The 20,641-nt window shown below is 58.5% G+C and overlaps 6 protein-coding genes across 6 annotated transcripts, besides 2 other annotated features; all 6 read right to left on the reverse strand.

Moving 5' to 3' along the window:
* Positions 1–422: 422 nt before the first annotated feature.
* On the reverse strand, positions 423–2,903 carry LPMP_170750 (hypothetical protein; the record flags this gene model as incomplete). The annotated part of the gene is made up of 1 exon (XM_010699464.1): positions 423–2,903. The coding sequence occupies one exon, from the start codon at positions 2,901–2,903 to the stop codon at positions 423–425; it is 2,481 nt and encodes an 826-aa protein (XP_010697766.1).
* A 1,730-nt stretch (positions 2,904–4,633) lies between these two features.
* Positions 4,634–4,973: a repeat region.
* A 350-nt stretch (positions 4,974–5,323) lies between these two features.
* LPMP_170760 (guanosine monophosphate reductase, putative) lies at positions 5,324–6,802 on the reverse strand (the record flags this gene model as incomplete). Its single annotated transcript, XM_010699465.1, has 1 exon — positions 5,324–6,802. The coding sequence occupies one exon, from the start codon at positions 6,800–6,802 to the stop codon at positions 5,324–5,326; it is 1,479 nt and encodes a 492-aa protein (XP_010697767.1).
* Positions 6,803–7,644: 842 nt separating this feature from the next.
* Positions 7,645–8,613, reverse strand: LPMP_170770 (lysine decarboxylase-like protein; the record flags this gene model as incomplete). Its single annotated transcript, XM_010699466.1, has 1 exon — positions 7,645–8,613. The coding sequence occupies one exon, from the start codon at positions 8,611–8,613 to the stop codon at positions 7,645–7,647; it is 969 nt and encodes a 322-aa protein (XP_010697768.1).
* A 2,535-nt stretch (positions 8,614–11,148) lies between these two features.
* Positions 11,149–11,391: a repeat region.
* A 750-nt stretch (positions 11,392–12,141) lies between these two features.
* Positions 12,142–14,928, reverse strand: LPMP_170780 (OSM3-like kinesin, putative; the record flags this gene model as incomplete). Its single annotated transcript, XM_010699467.1, has 1 exon — positions 12,142–14,928. The coding sequence occupies one exon, from the start codon at positions 14,926–14,928 to the stop codon at positions 12,142–12,144; it is 2,787 nt and encodes a 928-aa protein (XP_010697769.1).
* A 1,558-nt stretch (positions 14,929–16,486) lies between these two features.
* Positions 16,487–17,626, reverse strand: LPMP_170790 (hypothetical protein; the record flags this gene model as incomplete). The annotated part of the gene is made up of 1 exon (XM_010699468.1): positions 16,487–17,626. The coding sequence occupies one exon, from the start codon at positions 17,624–17,626 to the stop codon at positions 16,487–16,489; it is 1,140 nt and encodes a 379-aa protein (XP_010697770.1).
* Positions 17,627–18,887: 1,261 nt separating this feature from the next.
* Positions 18,888–19,523, reverse strand: LPMP_170800 (hypothetical protein; the record flags this gene model as incomplete). Its single annotated transcript, XM_010699469.1, has 1 exon — positions 18,888–19,523. One exon carries the CDS (start codon positions 19,521–19,523, stop codon positions 18,888–18,890), a length of 636 nt encoding a protein of 211 aa, XP_010697771.1.
* Positions 19,524–20,641: the final 1,118 nt, after the last annotated feature.

A 20,641-nucleotide genomic window follows, 5' to 3' on the forward strand; every position in this document is an offset into this window, starting at 1 on the left:
AGACGTGATTTCCGGTATGCGCAGGAGCCGCTTCGGTGCTGCCTGTTGTGGTGGTTACGACGTCGTGCAAATAGGGCCTCCCCCTCTTTCAATGATTCTAATTTTTTATTATTCGGCCTTTTACGTTCCCCTTCGTGTGTATCGCTTCGCCCCTCGTCCTCGCGTATTACGTGTGTGCGTACTGTGGCGGTGTCCAGGAGGACACTCGCAGAAACTTCATGGCCTCGTCAAAAACAAAGCGGGCGCACATCTACAGGCACGCGTCAAGACGCAGCTGAGAAAGGGGGAGGGGATGGAGGAGGCCGGCGGGCGTGGGAAAGTGAGTAGCCATGAGCGTCCCCGCTGTTGGAGCGGTGACGGTGACGGCGTCCGAGAAGGGGGAGAGGGGGCTGCAGTCACCTCCCATCGCTTGCTCTATCGCATCACACCGCTGCAGCTACGGCCTCCACAAGAGAGACCATGTCAGAGGGCAGCTGCAGGCTTCGGTCTCGCACGAGGTCCACCATGCGCTGCACATCTTCCTCAGCCAAACGCGACGGGGCTGTTACATGTGCGGGTTCTGGTACGACGCCAGTCTGCTGCTGCTTCCGGCGGTGATGCAGCTCACGGCGCCACTCATGTAGGATGCGCTCGTGGTAGTGATACAGCACTGACTGCTGCCCAACCCCAAGACGTATGCACAGCTCGTACAGCTCGTAGTCCACTGGCGGCAGCTCCGGCATGTGGGAGTGTGTGCGAGGATAGCGAGCGAGCTTGTCGGCGCTCAGAACGATGTCGCTGTTCTGCAGGGCGGGCGCCTCGTGACGGCCGATAAACGACGGGGCGAGATACGAAGGGCGGCCCTCTTCTTCATCCCGCAGGATGGGTGACTGCAGGCTGATGCTGCGAGCCGCGCTGACGGCCTCCAGCTGAGCTGGCTGTGTCTCCACGGCGCACGCAGCGACGGGAGGCACGCTGGCGTTTGCTCGAGAGAAGAGCGACGCGGCGGTGTCTCGTGTCGTTGCTTCAGTCATCGCGTGAGCAGAAGCGAAGCTGTCGTTTTTCATCTGCGACGTCACGGCCGCTTCATCCTCCGGCCCTTGAAAGACCTCTTCTTCGGCCACGTGCATCGGGGAGCTCTCGTGTGCCTGCTGCTCGGTCGTCTCTCCAACTGCAGAGGTATGTTTCAGCTCCTCTGGTGTCATCCAGCGGAACTCGTGCTCGGATAGCCACACCTTCATGCGCCTTCCATTCCCAGTGCTAGAGTCAGCGTGGTTAGGGGACCTTCCGTCCAGTGGCACTTCTGCAGCGGCCGCAGCTTCCGTGTTGAGCTTCCGTGCGTAGTGGGCAATGGCCTCCTCCAGCGAGGACACGTACTCCACGCAGAGCTGCGCCTTGGCGAAGAGGTCGGCGCGCAGCTGCTCCGACATGTTCACGACAAGGTCGATGGCGGCATCGTCGTCTGCCTGCCCACACAGCTTGCTGCTGGTCACGTCTCGATCACGGATGGCCGTCACAGCTTTTCCGAGAGAGCCTCCCCGTGCAGCGCTGGTGCGCAGCTGCTCTTGATGAGCGCTGCGACTTTCCTCCAGTGCCGCCACCACGGCAGGTCGCAGCGTGTGCCGCGGCACCTCAAACACATATCGTGGCGCTTCCTCTGGAGTGTTGTACGGCGCGTCCGGTGCCACGGTGAAGGACAGCCCGCGGTATGCCTCCTGCCAATCGTCGACGCCGAGTCGGGACGGGTGGAGCGACGGTGGCAACGGGTCCAGGTGCCCAAAGGAGTGGACACGGAAGGTGGCAGATGAGGCCGATGCCGCGGACGACAATGGGGATCGTATCTCGTGCAATGGGAAGAAGCGATGAAGGACGTCACTGGAGATTTTATTGTCCATCACCAGCGCTAAACCGTCTTGCTGGCGAAGTTGCCGAAACGATGCGGAGGCCCCGCCAACCGAGCTAGGCAGTGTCGGTCCAACGAAGAGGACATCGATGGCTTGGCAGATCGCCCCACTCCAGAAGCTGATGCCGTAAGCTTTGGTAGAGCGCATATCGGTGAGGAACAACATGGCAGGCGCGGGGGGTGTGATGGACAAGGAGGATACCGCTGCTGTTGCTGTGGCGGTGGTCGCAGCACGGAGCGGAGTGCGCGCAAACGCTGCCGCCACACTCGCACTGTTGCCCTTGAAGGAGGCGATGGATGGCGTGACAACCCCGTAAGGGTCCTCTTCCTCAGCATCCTCGACGGCCCCCAGCTGCCGTTGCTGTGGTGACCGCACCGGTATATCGGATGGCGCCTGCGGATCCGCCGCTGCTCCAGCTGCTGGGGCCATCGCGCCACTTCCGTGGTGCGAGACTTCTTCTGCGGCTGCCTTAGCAGAGAGCGCAGTCACCCCTGACGCGTCACCACGCGACGATAACGCGTTTGCGGGCAGCCTCATATCGCTGAAGGACAACCCGCGCTGCATTTCCCAGGGCAGCACCGCCGTCCACACGTGGAGAGGCACAACTTTGCGGTACACGTAGGGAGGGATGGTGGGCGCAGAAACGGAAGCCGCATCGGTCGCCTCCTCGGCCAAGGCAGAGCCGCCAGTGCCCTCGTAGCCCGGACGTGTGCCCCACAATGCCCACCGACGACCTGCTCTTCGCGTCGAACGCGCCTTGCCAAGCGTGGCTCCGCTGATGCCGCCTGGACCTTGTGCTACAGCACTCAGAGACGTGGGTGGCAAACGGGTAACAGTGATGACCAGCTCCGCTGAGAAGGTCGGCTTTGCCTGCAACGGTGTGCGCGTGGTGTAGGCCAGCCAATCGCGCAGCACGCGCTTCAGGGCATTGTAGTCGCGGTTGATGGGGAGATGTATGTGTGACTTCACAATATCGTAGACTGTTCGCGGTGAAGATGCCAGCGGTGTGGGTGTTGGCATGACTGCGGTGGTTGGCGTGAGCCCCAGTAGGGGGAAAGCTGCGAAGACAGAGTGGTGTAGAGGAAAAGGGGGCGAGAGACGAGGTGCAACGGTGCTGCGTATGTGCGTGCGCAGCGCAGAGTGAGGGGTCAGTCAAAGTCAGAAGCAGCACGAGAGGCCGTATGGGGAGGGAGGGAGTGAGGGGGTGGGTGGGGGAGGCGAGCGGTTACATTCGAGGCGAATATGTAGTCGACTCGTTCAGACGTGTGCGTGTGTGTCAGAGATAGAGAGGTAAGGGGCTACTGCAGCATCCAAGCCCACACACCCGTACGTACAGACACAAGGGACAGGCACGCAGAGGTTGGCCGCAGGTCATCCTCCTTGCTGTTGTCCTCTGTCCTTGTCTTCGTCCTCTCCTCCATAGGCCCAGCCTCTCACACCATACCCTCCCCCAGCACAGCGCACATTTTCTTCTCCGTGTGTGCGTGCAGTGGCGCAGTCCTGCTCCCCTCTATAGTGCTCCTATTCCGTTGCCCATTAGCACTGCTTTCATTCGTGAGTGGTGCTGTGGGGGCGTAGAGGGGGGTGGGCACGCGATTACGATTCTGGCTACACGGCTTCCTTCTGACGAAGATGCGGCTTATGCACCTCTGAAGGGGGTGGTGAGGTGGAGAGCATGGGTAAGGAGAGCTACCCACGATCAAGCAGACGCTGATGATGATGCCATTGCAGTGTGGGGTTCTCTTACTTTCCGCTTTCTTTCCTAGCATTGTTAACTGGCATGAAGAGTTACTACTTCCTGTCCTCCACCAGCGTGTGTGTGTGTGTGTGCGTGAGGAGGCAGAGATGGAGGAAGGGAGAGAAAACCGCAGTGAGGCCACATGAGCGCGTCGGTGCGTTCGCTTCGACTGATCCGACTTCTGGGCTCTGTGCGTGCGGCCACGCCGCTCACACCGAGGCCATACCGGCAGGGATAAAGCGCGTCGTTTATACTGGAGAATCGATACGCGCATGTGCCGCGTTTGTGCACCGACAAGAGTGCGGGGCCACCCGTCCGCCGCGCTTACCGCCTCATCGGGTGGGGAGATGAAGGAGGTCGGGTGGACGAGACTCGCTCTGAAGCCATGGCCAGTGGAGGCAGCGAGCGTGTAGGGACCACAAGGTCCCTGGAGCCCATTCGCAGCGACAACGGAAACTAGAAGCAGCACTGGCAGGTAGAAGAAAGGTCGCGCTTTCGCTGGACAGGGAAAACCAGATCGTCTGCTGGTCTTGTCGCACCGCTGCGCCACGAGAACAGCGTGCAAGCATAAGCGGGTAGAACAAGGGAAAGGAAGCACATTCTCTCCACAGGCGCTGGTGCACTCACTTGCTGGCTTAGGGAGGCGAGTAAAGCGGTGAGGAGGAAAGGGGGGGAGAGCGGGAGTCACTCCTCGGCGTTCTGCTGCCCAAGAGGCACTCCTTCCTACCGTATGCATGCGTAGATGGGGTGGTGGTGGTGAGAGGAACAGCGAAAAAGGAAAGTTGTATTGGCGAAGAGCACGATGCGTGCGTCTGTGAGCTGCCGCAGGAGCCTTGCGCACTTTCGGTGGCTTCAGCATTAGTACCCCACATCCCCTCTTTCCCACCACTCACATAAACTCGGCCCATGTGTACACACACACGCACAAATAAACAGGCAGATAGACTGAGCACGTCTCGCGGCCCCGCGTGAAGCGTCAGTGTTTTCTGCCTTCGCCTAGAGCTCCCCCGCTCCCTGATGACAGGGGATGGCTCAGCGTGGCATCACGGCCCAGTACCCCACTCTGTATGGGAAAGCCAAGCAGTCCCTATCCCTACCAGCGCCGAACAACCGCCGGTTTCAACGGCTCCTGGCGCCCACGACGCAGCGAGGCCAGGGCGATGCATCGCTGCTGATGCCGGCGGCGTGACGCCGGGGCGCCCTGCGAGGTGACCCGCGGGCGGGAGACGGGCAGGGGCCTGTGCATTGCCACAACGCGCACCCAGCGCCGCTTCGCACCACGCGATGGACATTGAGAGGCCGGGTGGAGCGGAGTTCAACCTATGCGGAGTGGCAGCGTATGGAGACGTTGAGGGAGAACTAAAAGGGAACGCTCTTTTTCGCTCTTCTCTCTCTCTTCCTGTCTGGGGAGATCACTTGAGGAGTATAGTGAAGGGACATAGGAGCCACATGCTTCGACTCACACATCCACCACCACACAAGGCTGTGCAATGTCACTTATCCGACGAGGAAAGAAGGGCGGCGTGGAGGGCGGGCCACAGTGCATTGCGTCAACTGCACGCGATGTGCACCCTATCCGACCCGTTCACACAGGGAAACGGTATGCAGCCAAGACGTTAACGAGTCTGACTGCTCGTTTATGGTGCTGATGCACTTCTTTATCGTCGTGTGTGTTCATTGCGAGGTGTTGCCTTAATACATCTTACAGTTTCGAGATATCGTGACTGCCACTCTCGCGCAAACCAGCTCCCGACATGCGCACAAACTTCGCGTGCTGCTGCATCTCCGCAATGCTGTGCGCGCCGCAGTACGAGATCCCAGAGCGCAGACCACCGACCAGTTGCTGTAGAATCGGCGCAAGGGGTCCCTTGCACGGTACGCTGCCCTCGACACCCTCCGGCACGAGGTCATTAAATACGTCCTCGTCAAGGCGCTTCTCGCGCTCCGCCTTGCTGATGTTCGCGCCAAAGCCGGCCATTCCACGAATGATCTTCACCTTCTTGCCGTCCTTCACTAGAGCACGACCGGGGGCCTCGTCTGTGCCCGCTAGCATGTTGCCCAACATCACTGTGTCAGCCCCTGCAGCGATCGCCTTGCAGATGTCTCCAGCCGTCTTGACGCCACCGTCTGCAATGCACGGAACACCGTGCTTCTTCGCCACGCGAGCACAGTCCATCACAGCAGACAACTGCGGCACGCCGGCGCCGGCCACGAGGCGCGTAATACAGATGCTGCCTGGACCCACACCAACCTTTAGGCCATCCGCACCCGCGTCGATCAGGTCTTGCGCAGCTTCCGCTGTGGCAATGTTGCCGGCAATGATGTCAACTTTGTTGGTGCGCGGGTTCGCCTTGAGCGCCTTCACCATGTCAATGCAGAGGTCGCTATGGCCGTGCGCGATATCCACGACGAGCACGTCCACCCCAGCATCTACCAGGGCGGCCGCACGCTTGTGATCCTCATTCTTCACGCCGATAGCGGCGCCAACAATGAGGCGGCCGCGCGAGTCGAGGGTGGCGTTTCGGTTGCCGGTCAGCTTCAAAATATCGGACTGAGTGATGAGGTAGAGCAGCTCTCCTTTGGGGCCCAGCAGTGGGATGTTGTTGGTTCGCTTCATGTGCATCAGTTCGCGAGCCTCCTCCAGTGTGATGGAGGTGTTGGTCGAGACGACCATGCGCTTCACCGGCGTCATGAGGGCTCCGATGAGGTCGGAGTCACCGGCAAAGACAAGGTCGCTCTTGCTCAGCACACCACACAGGCGGCGGCTGGTGAAGTCGTCCACGACCATCAGGCAGCTGACACCCCCTTTGCGGCCAGACCAGTTCAGCTCTTCCAGAGCCTCAGTCTTCGTCGCTGACGACAGGATCATGCGTGGGTCTTCAATCAGGAAGGACTGCGCGCGCTTCACCTTGCGCACCATCGCGCACTGTTCCTCGATACTGCAGAAGCGGTGCAGAATACCAATGCCGCCCTCGCGCGCCATCGTCACGGCAGTCTTGTCCTCGCACACCGTGTCCATATTACTGGCGACGATGGGAATCTTGAGGCGAATGTTGCGGCTGAGGTGGGTGCTTGTGTTGACAGCCTTGCGAGAGCGCACGGGACTGCGCTGTGGAATGAGCAGGACGTCATCGTACGTGAGTCCCTGCGGAAGGGTAGGTAGACCGCCTAGTGCTGCCATTCCTAACCGAGAGTGGAAGAGGGAAAGAAGGAGGGGCGGAGGATGCGAGGTATGTGCATACAGCGAGAGCTGTACGGGCGCTTGAGTGAATAAGAGAGAGGCAGGGGGAGAGGGCGGAGGCGTGGGGCAGGTGAAAACAGGGGGGGGGGGAATGAAGTGAGATGCTAACATGCATGAGTTCGGGAGAGAGGAGTGACGAGAGCGAGACGTGTGGCGCTGGAAAGAGGCGAGTGAGCATGTCTCTGCCCCCTTTTTGCCCATCTCCCTTTCTTTTCCTTCGGCTGCGGGAGGCATCGCCTTTCAAACACCCACACGTGACATAGTTGGAGCTCACAGGTAGAGAGACCAGTGCACTGAGGCCGGTGACCAGCGGAGCTGCAGTTGCGCGCTGCCACTGTGCGTGCGCTACAATACAGGGGGTTTTACCTCAAGAGAGAGGAGGAGGAGGGGGGGGGGAGGTACAAGCCGGGGGGAACTGCGGAGGACGAAACGTGCGCATACACACGCATGGACGTACAGCGAGAAAGAAAGAGGACGAGGAGAGTAATGCACCTATGCAGAGGGAAGGGGTCACTCACACACACACACATGTGTGAGAGCGCCAGTGGAGCAGTTTTCATTCGAAAAGGGACTCGGAAAACGCCTCGCGCTTCTCTGGCATGCTCTCCCCAGTGTGCAGGTGCGCCTGTACGCCACGACCTCCCCCACCCTCCTCGCAATGGTGTACCAGCTTTCCCTCTCTCTGTGGGTACGCAACTCGCAACAAAGCGATACACACCCGTCCACTGAAAAAAACAAACAAAATAGCGCTGACAAGAGCGCGCCGTTTCACTCCTCGGCGCCTACGGCCGGCTCGGCCAGGTCAGTGTGAAAGCCGGGCTCGGTGGGGGCGTAAAAGACTTGAGTGCCTCCATAACTTCTGTGGCGGTCGGCCTGATCACCAGAAAGCCCAGGACTTTCTCCTCCAGAAAGCCCTCAGCAATGAGGTGCTTCAGTAGCGCAATAAATACCTCGAAAAAGCCTTCGACATTCACAAGGCCAATCTTGGGCCGATAGGCGTTGAGCTGGAACAGCGTAATCACCTCCAGCAGCTCATCAAAGGTGCCGACACCGCCCGGCAGCGCGACGACAGTGTTGGCGTGAGCAAACATGATGCTCTTCCGCTCCGACATGGTGGCTGTCATGTAGATGCGGTCGCCGATCATGGAGCCCGATACCTCGCGCTCCGACAGAGCGTTGGGGATGACGGAGATGACCTTGCCATTCAGTGCCTGCGCCTCTTTCGCCAACTCACCCATCACACCGACCGTGCCACCGCCGTAGATGACAGGCTGCTTCGCCACTTCGACAATGTACTTGGCAAGGGCCTTGGCCTCCTGCGTGTAGGTAGGCTTGTTGCCGCTACGGGCACCCCCAAATACCAGCACACCCTTCTGCAGCAGCGGGTCGTCAATGGCCTTGTCAGGCCAGACCTGTGGCTTTCTGTCTATTGCCGGCTGCGAGGTAGCCTTGCTGCACAGAGTCAGCTTCTGCTCCTCCACGGCAATCCCAGCCACGGCTTTGAAGAGGTTCTGGAGGGGCGCACTCTTCATGTGAATCTCTTCAAAGTCGCGCATGCTGCTGTAGCGCTCCAGCACGAGGTACTGGTGTGGCACCGGCTGGCCATTCTCGAACACTTGATGCAGCTCATAGGTGAGAGTACCGGGTTCATTCCACACGGCGTGCTGCTGCAGCGGGGCGAACGCGTCGAGGAACTGCTGCTCTGCCTCGTCGTTTCGTAGTTTGATGGTAAACACAGCCGCCACAACCATTCTCTCCCGCGCTTATGCTTTTCTCTTCGGTGACTCTGGAATTAGATCGCTCTTTCTGTGTGAGCCACGCAGCAGTGGGTTGTGCGGGTTGCTACTGTGCGAGGTGCTTGTAGAGCCCTTTTTGGTCTACGGGAGTGTGTTCTGCAATGGCTTGTGGAGGGTGGCGGACGGGACGGAGAATGGGGGTAGGAAGAAGACTGATGCGTGCTTCCGCGAAGGTGGTTGTGGGTCAGCAGTGCCCCGACAAGGGGGGGGGGAGAACACCGCAACGAAAGAAAGAGAGCAACGAGGTAACGGAGAGAGGGAAAGAGCGAGTTAACAAGCGATAGTGACATTGATGAGGCGGCAGTTGTGGTGCCTGACATGTGCGTATGCCAGGGAAAGGGAAGAGCGCGCAGTCATCTAGGTTCGCGTGTGTGTGTGTGTGTGTGAGGGCAACCGTGGAGGCAGTTGTGAAGCAGAGGAAAGCAGGAGGGGGAAAGGCATTACAGAGAGACCGAGCGGGTGGGTGCAATGTACGGGGAGGGGGGGTGGAGGGGAAACGAGTCCGTTGAGTGCAGAGTTGTAAGCTCTGCTTTTTCCGCCACCAGCAATCATGCACTGCGAAGCATGGGAAGCAAATACTGAGGGAGAGAGAGGGAGAGGGGAAGAGCACAGGTTCAAAATGCGGAGGTGAGGGTAGAAGCGCCATCGGCCTTTTTGCATCTTTGTGGAGTCCAGCAGCTACGAGAATGGAACGCTCTCTCGCCAATTACCTCTTCTCACCTTGCACGCGATCTCTTCCTCGTCGAATCCGTGGGCGTCGTACCTTCGTGCACGCCTTCCGACCTTACCCACCACCACCTCCTCGTGAGCTCATTTTCCTTTCTTTTGTTTTGTTTTGCTCTGTTTCGCCGAAGTTGTCTGGATGCGCCACACCGCACACACCTCGCGCCTCCCAGTGGAGAAAAGAGGGCCTCTGCAAAGGGTGTGTGTGTGTGTGTGAGGATGCACATATATACACATATACACACACATATGCGCCCTTCGTGTCGTCCCTCCCGTCATGGGAAAGAAATACACAGCAAACCTACAGTGGAAGGCATGAACGCGGCGAGGCGGGGATGGAGAGAGAGAGAGGGGAGGGGGGAGTGAGGGGCAACTTTTTCGGTTTGCCCGTCAAATTGTTCGACCTGTGCAGCCTACACCCATCGTCCACGCGAGGCAAGTGAAAGGGAGAGAATGAAAGGTGTGCAAGAGCGAAATCGCGCATACATCCACAGAAAGGAGGAGTCGCCAGCGCCACAGACGCAAAGTAAACATCGAAGAATACACACGCCACGAAGGATGACAGGACGGTGTGAGCTGAAAGGGGGGGGGGAGATGAGAGATGAGAGAAATGAAAGAGGCGCGGAGGTGCAGAGACGGGGAGGGGGATGGGTGGGGAATGGTGGTGGTGGTAAGTGTGTGTCCTCAGCTGACAGCAGACCACATTCTCATCTCTCTCCCCCCCTTCCTCCCCGTCTCTAACCGTGTCTATCCTCTTCTGCGCATCTCATTTTCTTCTCCACCTGGAGAAGAAAATGAGGTGAAAAGAGGAGCTCACCACACGCACACAAAAACAAAACGTCCTCCAACAACAACTGCCACGACAACATCACGCAACTCAGCTTGGGGAATCAGAGCTCCGCACACGCCAAGATGTCTCACATCTGCCACACTCCCTCCGCTTCCTCGGTCCTCTTTTCTTCTCTCCCTGCGTGTACGTCTTCTACCCAATTCGCACTCCTGCAAGCAGCACTAATCCCCCCCCCCCACCACCACCACTACGAGAAGAGGCCCACCAACAGCATGGTGCTAGGAAGAGAGGGGGCAGGGCACAGAGTCCTCCCGTCGCAGAGCAGAGGGTGCGTTGACGTGGTAGTTGGGGAGTGGCGCTGCTGGTGACAACAGGAGGAGGCGCAGAAGAATGCCACATAAATCGAGGAGGGAGTAAGAGAGAGAGAGAGCACATGGGAGTAGGTAAGCAGAGCGGCTAGAAGACGCAGCGAGGGAGAGAGGGGGAGAGGGAAGCAAAAGACCCACTTGGGCAGAAAAACACCCATCATACATTCAGAGGCAGTTAGACGAGAAGGAGGAATCCATAACACACACACCTGTGGGTGGGTCTTTCTCTGCGAGTGCCTGTCATTGTGTATCTTCCGGATTCACTGATTCACCGACACAGCTCCGTACAGGTGGTGGGCCAAGTACCCATGACGATGATCAAAATGGTCCCCTCCTCCAAAGAAGCTCGAAGAAAGTAAAGCGGGAGGGATTAGAGACGGAAAGACCGTATGCTTTGCTGATGTATATCTCCGTTGCAGATTCGCCCGCCTCACAGGCCGTTCCATCGAAATAAGAAAAGAAAGGCCGCGAACAAGAGCGTGCGCTTAAACACACAAAAGAGAATTGAGAGGCAAAGACACGTTCCGGGGAATGCCAGTAAGGAGAGAGGCAGGGGGGGGGGGAGATAAATATATATTTTTCGTTCGGCGTATACATTCTTCAAACGTGTCCCCAGGGGCGGCCCAGACCCCCATCACGCCGCCAGGCGGCGAGGTCCCGGCGAGACGCGTTCGGCTCGTGATGGCGCTCTGCCCACCATGTGGGTGATGCAAACGTGCACGTTGTCGCAGGGCGCCCCGGCGTCACGCCGCCGGCATCAGCAGCGATGCATCGCCCTGGCCTCGCTGCGTCGTGGGCTCTGGGGCTCGTCACCACGCTGAGGTGCTCCCCGTCACTAGGGAGCGGGGGAGCGTGTTATGAAGGAAAGTAAATGAGTAACAGTGATGGAGGGATGTGGTATCCGGAGAGAATGTTGTATGGTGTCGCTTTTCTTCGAATGGTGCGCGCACGTGTGTGTGCATACATGAGTAAGAGTAAGAGAAAGAGCAAGCTAACATGGGAGGGGAGGGGAAATCTCCCCTAAAAAGAGGGAGCGAGAGGGGAGATCTGTGCTCTCAGAGGTGAGGGTGCAAGAGGAAATGCCTAACACAGAAGGTACTATAGGATACGGCAGAGAGTGCAGAAGACACACACACACACACACACACACGGGGGCACCCAAAAGAGAAAGGGGTCGAGGAACAACACTGTCACACACGCGCATGCATTCACGTGGGTATCAAGCCATATTGGAAGCAAGAGGAAGAAAGCGCACGAGCGTACCCCCCTCCCCCCACCCACACCGCTCATGCGGATACTTGCAGTGAGTGGAAAGTGCAGATGAGAACGCACATCACACAAACACGTCCGCGCAAAGAAAAGGCAAAAAAAGGCTAAAATAAGGAGAGAAGGAGGGGGGAGGAGGAGGGGGAGGAGAGGACAGAGCAGAGGAACACACGCACACACACACGCACACAAGAATAAAGGAGCATCATTTGAGGTGGAGAGAGGAGGGAGGGGACGCAGGGGTCGTAGAGATCTCCGGCAGCGAGGGGGTGGGGTGGGGCAAGCAGGAAGGATCACAACGACGTATGAGTGTACGTCTGTGTCGTTGTCTTGTGACTAGCACTCGGAGTCATCTGAGGGATCTGCCGCGCTACGCCTCGCCACCGTCTTGGCGCTGGGCAGCTCACCCATGGCGAAAAGGTCATCCTTACGACGTCGTTCCTGCTTGGCGCGCTCGAGGGCGTTCTGGATTTGCTCCTTTTGCTCCAAGGCCTCGGCCTCATCGCTGGAGAGCTCGATGCGACGCAGCATGCGCAGCTGCTCCACCTTCTTCTCCTCCAGCGCGTTGCGCAGGTCTTCGCATTCGCACACCTTCATATCAAACTGCGCTTCCCACTTGTGCAGTTCTTCCTGCAGCTTCTGGATCTTCTTCTTCAGCTTCTTCTGACGGTGGGACTTCTCACTCATGTCGACGTTGCGCTGCTGGGCAAACTCGGCGACGCGCTTGTTAATGAGCTGCTGCATCTGCGCATCCTTGTTCTCCAGTTGCTCACGGAGCTGATGCTCAAGCGCTACGAAGGCTTCAGTCTTGTCCCGCAGTGAGACCTGGAAATACTCTGCTTTCTCGTTGTTCTTGACGATGATTGCCTTCTGCTTCTCCAGTAATGTGCGCAGCTGCTCCATCTGGTCGGAGCGCTCGCGCAGGCGGGTCTCCAGCCGCGTCACCTCATCCTCAGACTGGGTAGCCGCCGCCAGCTTCGCTTCGTACCCTTGCTGCACCTTGACAAGCTGCCGGTCCTGCTGCGCCATGGCGAACTCCAGCTTGGCGAGCTCCGTGCGTTGGGCCTCCAGTTCCGCGTAGAGAGCCTCGCGAGAGGCAGTCACGTGCACCACCTTGGCCTTCATCTCCTTAAGCTCCGCCTGAAGGCTGCTAATGGCCGCCGCACTTGTGGACTGCTGCAGTTCCAGCGGCACTGCTGAGTCGTCCGTCGTGTTCTTCATGGGGATGGAGGCTGAGTTCTGCTGGGGTGCAGCAACCGCGGCAGCCGAGTCAGACACCACGGATGTCGCCGCCATCAGCTGGTGTCGCAGCATCTTGTTTTCCTCACGTAGAAGCTTGATCGCTGTCGCACCCTTGTCATCGAGCTTGATCGCCGCCATCAGCTTCTGCTGCTGCATCATAGGTACCGCCACTTGGTCATCGCCGCTGCTACCACCAAGCCCAAGCGAGACTCCCTTCCATTCGGCCAGCTCCTCCCTCACTTCTGCCAGGTGCCGCTCTAGCTGTGTCTTGTTGGACTTGAGCTCTTTCTCGGTGGCCTTGTGCTCAGCCTGTGACGCATTGAGGTCGGCCGTCAGTGACTGAATCTTCTCCAGCAAGGCCGCTTCACTGCCTCCTTCAACCTTCTTTTTGGTGTTTCGCAGCACCTCCTCGAGTGACGTAGTGGCCTGCAGCTGCTCCAGCGTCTTCGCCGCCTTCTCCTCTGGCGTTAGGAAGTAATTGTAACACTGCGACCAGACGTCGCTCAGCTGCGACTGAATTGTCACTGCGTTGCTCTCGGAGATCTGCAGCTGATTCTGCAGCTGGACAACCTCGTCCTCCATAGAAAGGAGACGAGTGTTAAATGTCTGCCGCTCCGCTGCAAGAGTGGCCTTTGTCGTCTCGTAGTCGACCAGATCCGCCTCGCGACTCTTCGTGGCGTTGTCCAGCTGCACCTCCAGTTGACCCATCTTCTCCTGCAACTGCGCCACCTCATTTTCCAGCTCTGCCGTGCCCTCATTCTGGTACTTGGCCAGTTTAGCGCGCAGATCCTTCACCATTTCCGTCAGCTCCGCGATCGTCCGATCCTTCGAGTCCATGTTCACAACCGGCTTGTTCTTTATCTGCTTGGCGCGATCGGCAAAGCGCAGCGTTGACACAGTCTCCGACATGTTGCGCTCGCTGGGGTTGATGTTGGCAAACATGACAGTTTTGCTGTTGCCGCCAAGCGAGTCCTTCAGCAGCATCGTCAGAGGGCTGCTGCGGAATGGCACGTGTGCGCCACCCTTGACAATGGTGTCGATGACGGTGCCGAGAGCGCTCAGTGAGAGGTTGATGTTGCACCCCTCCTTCAGCGTGTCGCCAGAGGCGCCGGTCTTGCCCTGGCGCTCCGAGCCGGCCAGGTCTACCAAGTTCAGCTTGCTCGACACAGCGCGGGTTCTGCCGTCTTCGAGGGTCTCGGTACACTCCAGAATGAGAGAGAAAACAGAGTGCGAGCGGCTGCTATCGGTGTTCAGCTCTGTGGACGCGACGCGGCGGCGGTCCGTGCCCTCCTCCAGATGCCGGATGACATCTGCTGGGAACTTGACCTGCGCCACAACGGCGCCCTGCACAAAGAAGGTGTGGTCCTTCGCCTCACGGATGTCCAAGGACACCTGCTGCTTCGCTAGCAGGTCACGCACCTTACCATTGTACAACTCCATGAAGGAGACGTACATGTTGACAGTGGTGCCCGGCGCCTCGTCCTTCATCATTTTCACGGTGTTGAAAATGTGCTTAACACAGCGCGGAATGACCCCCTCAAGCGCATTGTCGCCCATCACACCTGTCATAGTGTGCGTCTTACCGGAGCCGGATTGGCCGTAGGCGAATACTGTCGCGTTGAAGCCGCTGAGTACGGACTCGGTCAGTGGCATAATGAACTGAGTGAAGATATCCTGCTGGGAGAAGTTGTTGTTGATCACCGCATCGAATGTCCAGCGATCGGGCTCACCAATGACGCTCTTCACAGTCACGGTGTTCTGCACCATGTCAAGGTCGACGCAGGTCTTATGACCCACCGCCTTTTCCTTCTCACTAAAAGGACGGCATCGGACGAGCACCCTGATGTTCTCCGCCGCAGCGGCGTGCTCCTTCTTGCCCATTGGGGACGAAGGTACACACGGGGAGCGGGACTGCGCCGTGGGGGGGGGGGTAGCCAAACGGGAAAGAAACAGCGACTTCACTTACCGTGAGAGGAGAACTCCCCTCCACCCCTCCCACAGAAGAAGAAAAAAAAGGCGACACGAGGAGGAGCAGGAGAGGAGGTGCGTGTGCGTGTGTGCGAGGGCAGAGAGGAGAAGTAGTCGTCGGAAGACAGAACGAAGTGTGGAAGAAAAGAGGGGGGAGTGTGTAATCGAGGGAGAAAAGGAGGAGGAGAGAGGAGGGGGGAGAGACAGGCCCCCCCTCTTTCTGGCTCTCTCTTTTCCTACCCAAGGGGGCCAATAAAAATAAACCGTGCAGACACTCACCAATACAGAGAAGAGAGAGAGAGGCAATACCGCGCCGCACAAATGTTACGATGAGTGGCTGGGAGCTGGATGAGTGTGGAGGAGCTGACCACAAGACCAGTGCGTTTCGCGCAGGTCGATAAGAAGGTAACAACGACAAGAACAAAGACGAGTCCGACAACGAAAAAATAATCACCGCAGCAACGTACACACCCATACACATACACGGTGGATACGGGTGGGGCTCCTGTACAATAAGGGGGTGGGGTGAGGTGGTGGGGGTGGGGGGGGGGCAGCGTGTGCGCGTGCGCGGATACACGAGTGCTGTTTCTTTTTTTTTCTTTTTTTTCCTCCTCTTTTTTTTTATCGGCTTTACATATTTGTATGAGGGGGTTGGGTAAGTTACCGCAGCCGCCGCAGCAGGTGAGGAGGAGGGGGAGGGGGGCAACGTGGACACCACACGTGTATGGTTGCGTGGGATGGGGTGCAAATGCCATGGAAGAAAGAGGGCGGCGCAAAGTGGGATTGAGAGTGAGGAGAGCGACAGAGGGGAGTGCGGGGCAGGGAAGGGAGAGGGAGGGGGAGAGGTAGCGGGCACTGCCCCCCCTCTCCACGCACAGAGGCAGACGCGAGGCACCGCTGAATGCACCGGTAGGAGTCTACGGACACTGTGTGTGTGTGCCGCCGTACTGGTAGCCCAAAAGGCCTCTCAGAACCCCCTCTACCTCTTGACGCTTGCTCTCTCTCGCTGACTTTTCCCATGACCCCCCCCCCCCACACATGTATATATATATATATATAGACGTAGGTGGGCGCACGAGGCGGCAACCGCCACGCCTCATTTGCCTTTTCGTTTAGGCGAGAGTGTATTAGACGGAGCGGGGGGACTTCTTTCCGATGCTTTTCTCCTCGGGGCGTGCCAAGTCACCGCCACAATGGCGAGCGCAGCTGACAGCGTTCCCTGAGAGGGTCATGAGACAGAGAGAACGACGTGGCAGACATCGAACCTCATACGCACCACTGCCGTTCCAATCAGGCATGCCACCGTGATTAACAGAAAGCACCAAGGTAGCTGCAACAGTCAATCAACTGAGCGACCGACCGAGGCGGAGTTGACTATCAAGTCTTTCCCCAGGGTCACTCACCATTACCGCCGCAGATGAGGCATATGGGAGAGGGAGGAAAGGGGGACGCCTAGGACTCTTTTCTCATACTACAACTCTGTGACGTGTGGCGTCGCTGCGGCAACTTCATCCTCCCACGCCTTCAGCACCGCCAGCACATCTGCCGACACCACCGGCTCAACGACTAGCGGCAGAGGCGTTTCATGCAGCGTCGGGCGCAGGTGCATACCGTTCAGCACCTGCAAGGCCCGCACCGCGGCTGCGGCCGAAGTGAACACCACCTCAAGCGTCTTCGTGTTTGGGTGGATTGTGGCTACTGTGTCACCGCGAGGAAGATCACCCAGCATGGCGGCCTCTGCAGAGGCAGGGGGTGCTGAAGAAAACTTGGAGTGCATCTTTCTCGATAAGTATTGAAGAGACGCTGTTGCAGTCGGTGAGTTCGCGCCTTCTTGCACTGTGCCGTGTGTGTGACCGGCTGCTGCGGCGGCAGGTATGCTGTCAGAGCAGCGGTGCACCATACAGCTCACCAGCTCATTGGCGTTGTTCCCCTTGCAAACGTGCTGAATGCAAAGCTCCCGCACCTCCATAGCACCCATGTTCAGAGGTACGTTGTGCACCCGAACGACCTGGCTCGAAAGACGAGTGACACCGGCTGCATCAATGAAGGTGCCGAGTGCGTACCGCCGCTGCAGCTGCTGGAGCAGATTCGCACGACTCAGTGGTTTTTCCGCAGGGAGAATGCTTGCGGTAGCTTTCTCCGTGTCGATCCCGGACGCCGCCATGCGATCGACGACGGCGCCAAGGCGATCGGCGGCGAAGATGTTAGTGATGAGCTGATCTAGCCGAGCCTGCAAAGTGGCGACCTGCTCTGCTAGTTGTGCGTTTGATGGGGGAGTGGCAGGTGTGACTGTTGTGGTGGCGTGTGACATGGCCCCAAGGGAGGTACCATCGTCATAGCTTGCAGAAGGCGAGACGCATGTATCGGAGAGAGGCACCGCCGCTGAGTGAGCAGCATCCGTTCCCCTACCACTACCTGTCGCTGCTTGTGTATCGGCAGACCCGGCAAGCTGCCGCCGCTCCATCTGCTGCACGAGCAGGTCGGTGTTTCGCTGGCCCAGCATCACTTCCCCCATTGCTCGATGCACCTCGTTGAGCTGTCCGTGCAGGCCGTCCGCGGTGCTCCCCAGCTGCGCCACACGTCGCGTCAGAAGCAACAGCTCCTGCTGCATCAACCGGATTGTCTCTTCCTGTGTGCATAGCGTGTGTTGAATACGCCGTGTTAGCTCGCGAAGCTGATCGACAGTGTGCGTGAGGGTCGAGAGTGTTGATGACGACGCTGGCGCATCCACCGCCGGGGAAGCAGAAGGTGCCGCACTCGTGCGAGTGCCCCTCGTTGCAGGACGAGATGCGCTTGCCTGTCCTCCCGGCAGGGGGGCACTGCCACAAGCCTTCCAGGTTTGCTTATCCTCTCCATCGAAACAGGAGGTCCTGCAAATGCAAAGTGGCGAGCGTGCCAGCCAAAGTTGGCACACTGTCTTCTTCCACATATGGGCGTGTACTGGAGAGAAAGATGACTGGGGGCCAACAACGAAAGGTGTTAACACGTGCGTGGGAAGAAAAAGGGACGTGTGAGCCTCACTTAGAACGACCCCTCCACCTTCCCTCCTCTACTCGTTCTCTTCCCCTTCCTTTGCCCTGGCAGCGGGACTTACCGATCAGCGGTGTGCGGAGGGGGGAGGGGCGGGGGAGAGGGAGGGAATCAATAGGGGAGGAGGCAGAATGATGTGCACCTTGCGTGTCCCTCCAGCTCTGTTGCACTGAATAAAGTAAGAGATGTTCAGGTCTTCACAGAGAGGGTAGGGACGCCTCCCCCTCCTACATGAGAGGGCAGGTGGGCTGGAGGAGGGAGATAACGTGTGCGATCACCGACGTGATCGGCAGCGTTCTCCAAACACAGCATGGAGGGGGTAAGGGGCGTGAGCTCATCATCCTCCCTGTCACTGTCTCAGTCCCTCCGCGCCTTTTCTCAGCTATTTCATCCGTTTCTTTTAATGGTGAGGAAACCTTGTCCTGCCGCAGAGGTTGGAGGAGAAGAGAGACGCCGTAGCGTGACTCATCGCGCACACTCGGGGGGGGGGGAGGGGGTTTCACGAAGGAGAAGAGGAAGAGGTGGTGGTGGTGGTGGGAGACTGGGACGGGTTGTGCACGTGCGTTAATGTATGCGATTATCGCGCCGCCACTCTCCGGGTTCCCTCATTCCCGATTTCTTCCCAGACATAAAAAGTCACAGACGACGAGAGGTCGACTGTTCGAGTTAGAGGAAAACAACTGTTGGTTGCGTAGTGGGGCCTATTGGGGGCGGGGTCGCGGGGACAGCCACGACGACGGTGGTGATCGTTCGTACTTTACCTTCGCTTCATCCCCCCCCCCCCCCCAAGAGATACGTGACACTGCCCTACTCGCCCTCCTCTCTCCTTTTTCTTGCATCGCTTAGCTGGCGTCGCGTATGCGCTTCAGCTTTCCATCAAAGAAGCGATGGCGGCCTGCACGACCAAGGCGCACCCCACCGCAGCGCTGGAGGAGCTCCTTGTCGGACATACGAGTGACATCGCCCACGTGCTCGCTCTTCAGCCGCTTACTACTTGTATGAACGTCGTCGCTGCTGTTATCATCCTCTCTATTACTATTCGAGAGGGAGGACGACAGGACGCGGCGCTGCCGCTTCACTGGGGCGCGAGCTGCGGCCGACACCGCTTCTTCTGGCTTGTTGTTCGCGTTGCTGCTGCTGGCACAGCTTCTGGTGGAGCTCACATCGCTCAGCTCATCCTCACTGTCTACCAGACCTTCAGAGGCATCGGCTTGGTTGACATGCGATTTGTTTGGCTGCTGCTGTCGCTTCCTCGTCACTTTGCAGAGCTGGCCGTAGATGGCGTCGAGTTCGACGGCGTGCGACGAAGCCAAGCTGCCGCCCTGTGCAGGGTCAGCGGCGTGGCCGAGGCCGGTGGCAGTGTGAGGATCGCGGCGAGTCACCTTCACGTAAGACTTGGTGCCGGTCCGCTCCTTGCCAAGTCCCTCGCCCTCCTTCCACCCGTACTTCTCCATCATCTTCTTGGCCAAAGCGGACATGGTTGTTGCTCTTGATGCAAGCGTGCCGTCTAGCTGAGTTCCTTTTTCCCTTCTTTTTGTTGTTGCTTAGGTGGCGGCGACGTGTGTGTGTGTGTGTGTGTGCGGACTTGTGGTATGGTGTGATGCGTAGGTGCCCAGCCTCCCAGACACACGTGAGCAACATTCACAGAAACAGATGTCAAGGACGTTGTGAAGGAGAAAAAGGCGCACAAGAAGCAAAGAAGGGCAGTTGAGGCCAGAGGGGGAGAAGGGGCAGAGAGGGTATTGCTGCCTAGGCACTGAAGAGGAGATGCATGGATGGATGGAGGTGAGACAGAGAGAGGAGGGAAGTCCAGCACTATTGCGCGTGTTCCTTTTTGGCAGCAAAGAACGGACATTGAGCAAACGTGTACCTCGGCGTTTGCGTGCGCGCAAGTGCAGCTGCTATGCTTCCCTCTCTGCCTCTCCTTCCCGTTTCCACAGTTCGCGTAGGCAAAACCCTCGCGCAGTCCGCCGAAATCAGTGCAGCAGCTGCGCTTCCGGGGGTGAGCTACTCCTCCCCCCTCCCCCCAACCCCCACACACATACACATACACACACCCACGTACCCAGGGCAGTGCATACCCGCACCGCGATGCAGTGGAGAAGGAATCACGGCGTTTTGTTGCTCATCAGGGAAGAAGCAAACATTGCATCAAAGTGCCCGGAAAAGAAAGGAACCCTGACACACACACACACACACACACACCCAGAGACCGGCAGGCGCGCGCACACAAGCAAGAAGGAGACAAAAAGCGCCGATGAAAAAGCGCAAAGAAAGGCGGGGGAGGGGGGGGGGGGGAAACAAACGGCACCACGGCATCCGCCACTCTACACATACATACACAAATACACCGAAGCAGTTGCTTGTTACTAAGTCACTGTCCCACACAGCGGCGGCGGCAGCAGCAGCAGCAGCAGCCGGAGGGGGGGGGGAGACGTGAAGAGGGGATGGAGAGAGGAAGACCGCCAAGACACCCCCAACGAAGGGAAAAAAGCACGAAACCAGGAGCCACGACCATACAACTCGACAAAACACGTACCACCCCCGTTCACCAACGCAACAGATATACAAAGAGAGCAGGCGAACACACACACGC

The sequence above is a fragment of the Leishmania panamensis genome (assembly GCF_000755165.1).
Source record: "Leishmania panamensis strain MHOM/PA/94/PSC-1 chromosome 17 sequence".
NCBI classification, from domain to species: domain Eukaryota; phylum Euglenozoa; class Kinetoplastea; order Trypanosomatida; family Trypanosomatidae; genus Leishmania; species Leishmania panamensis.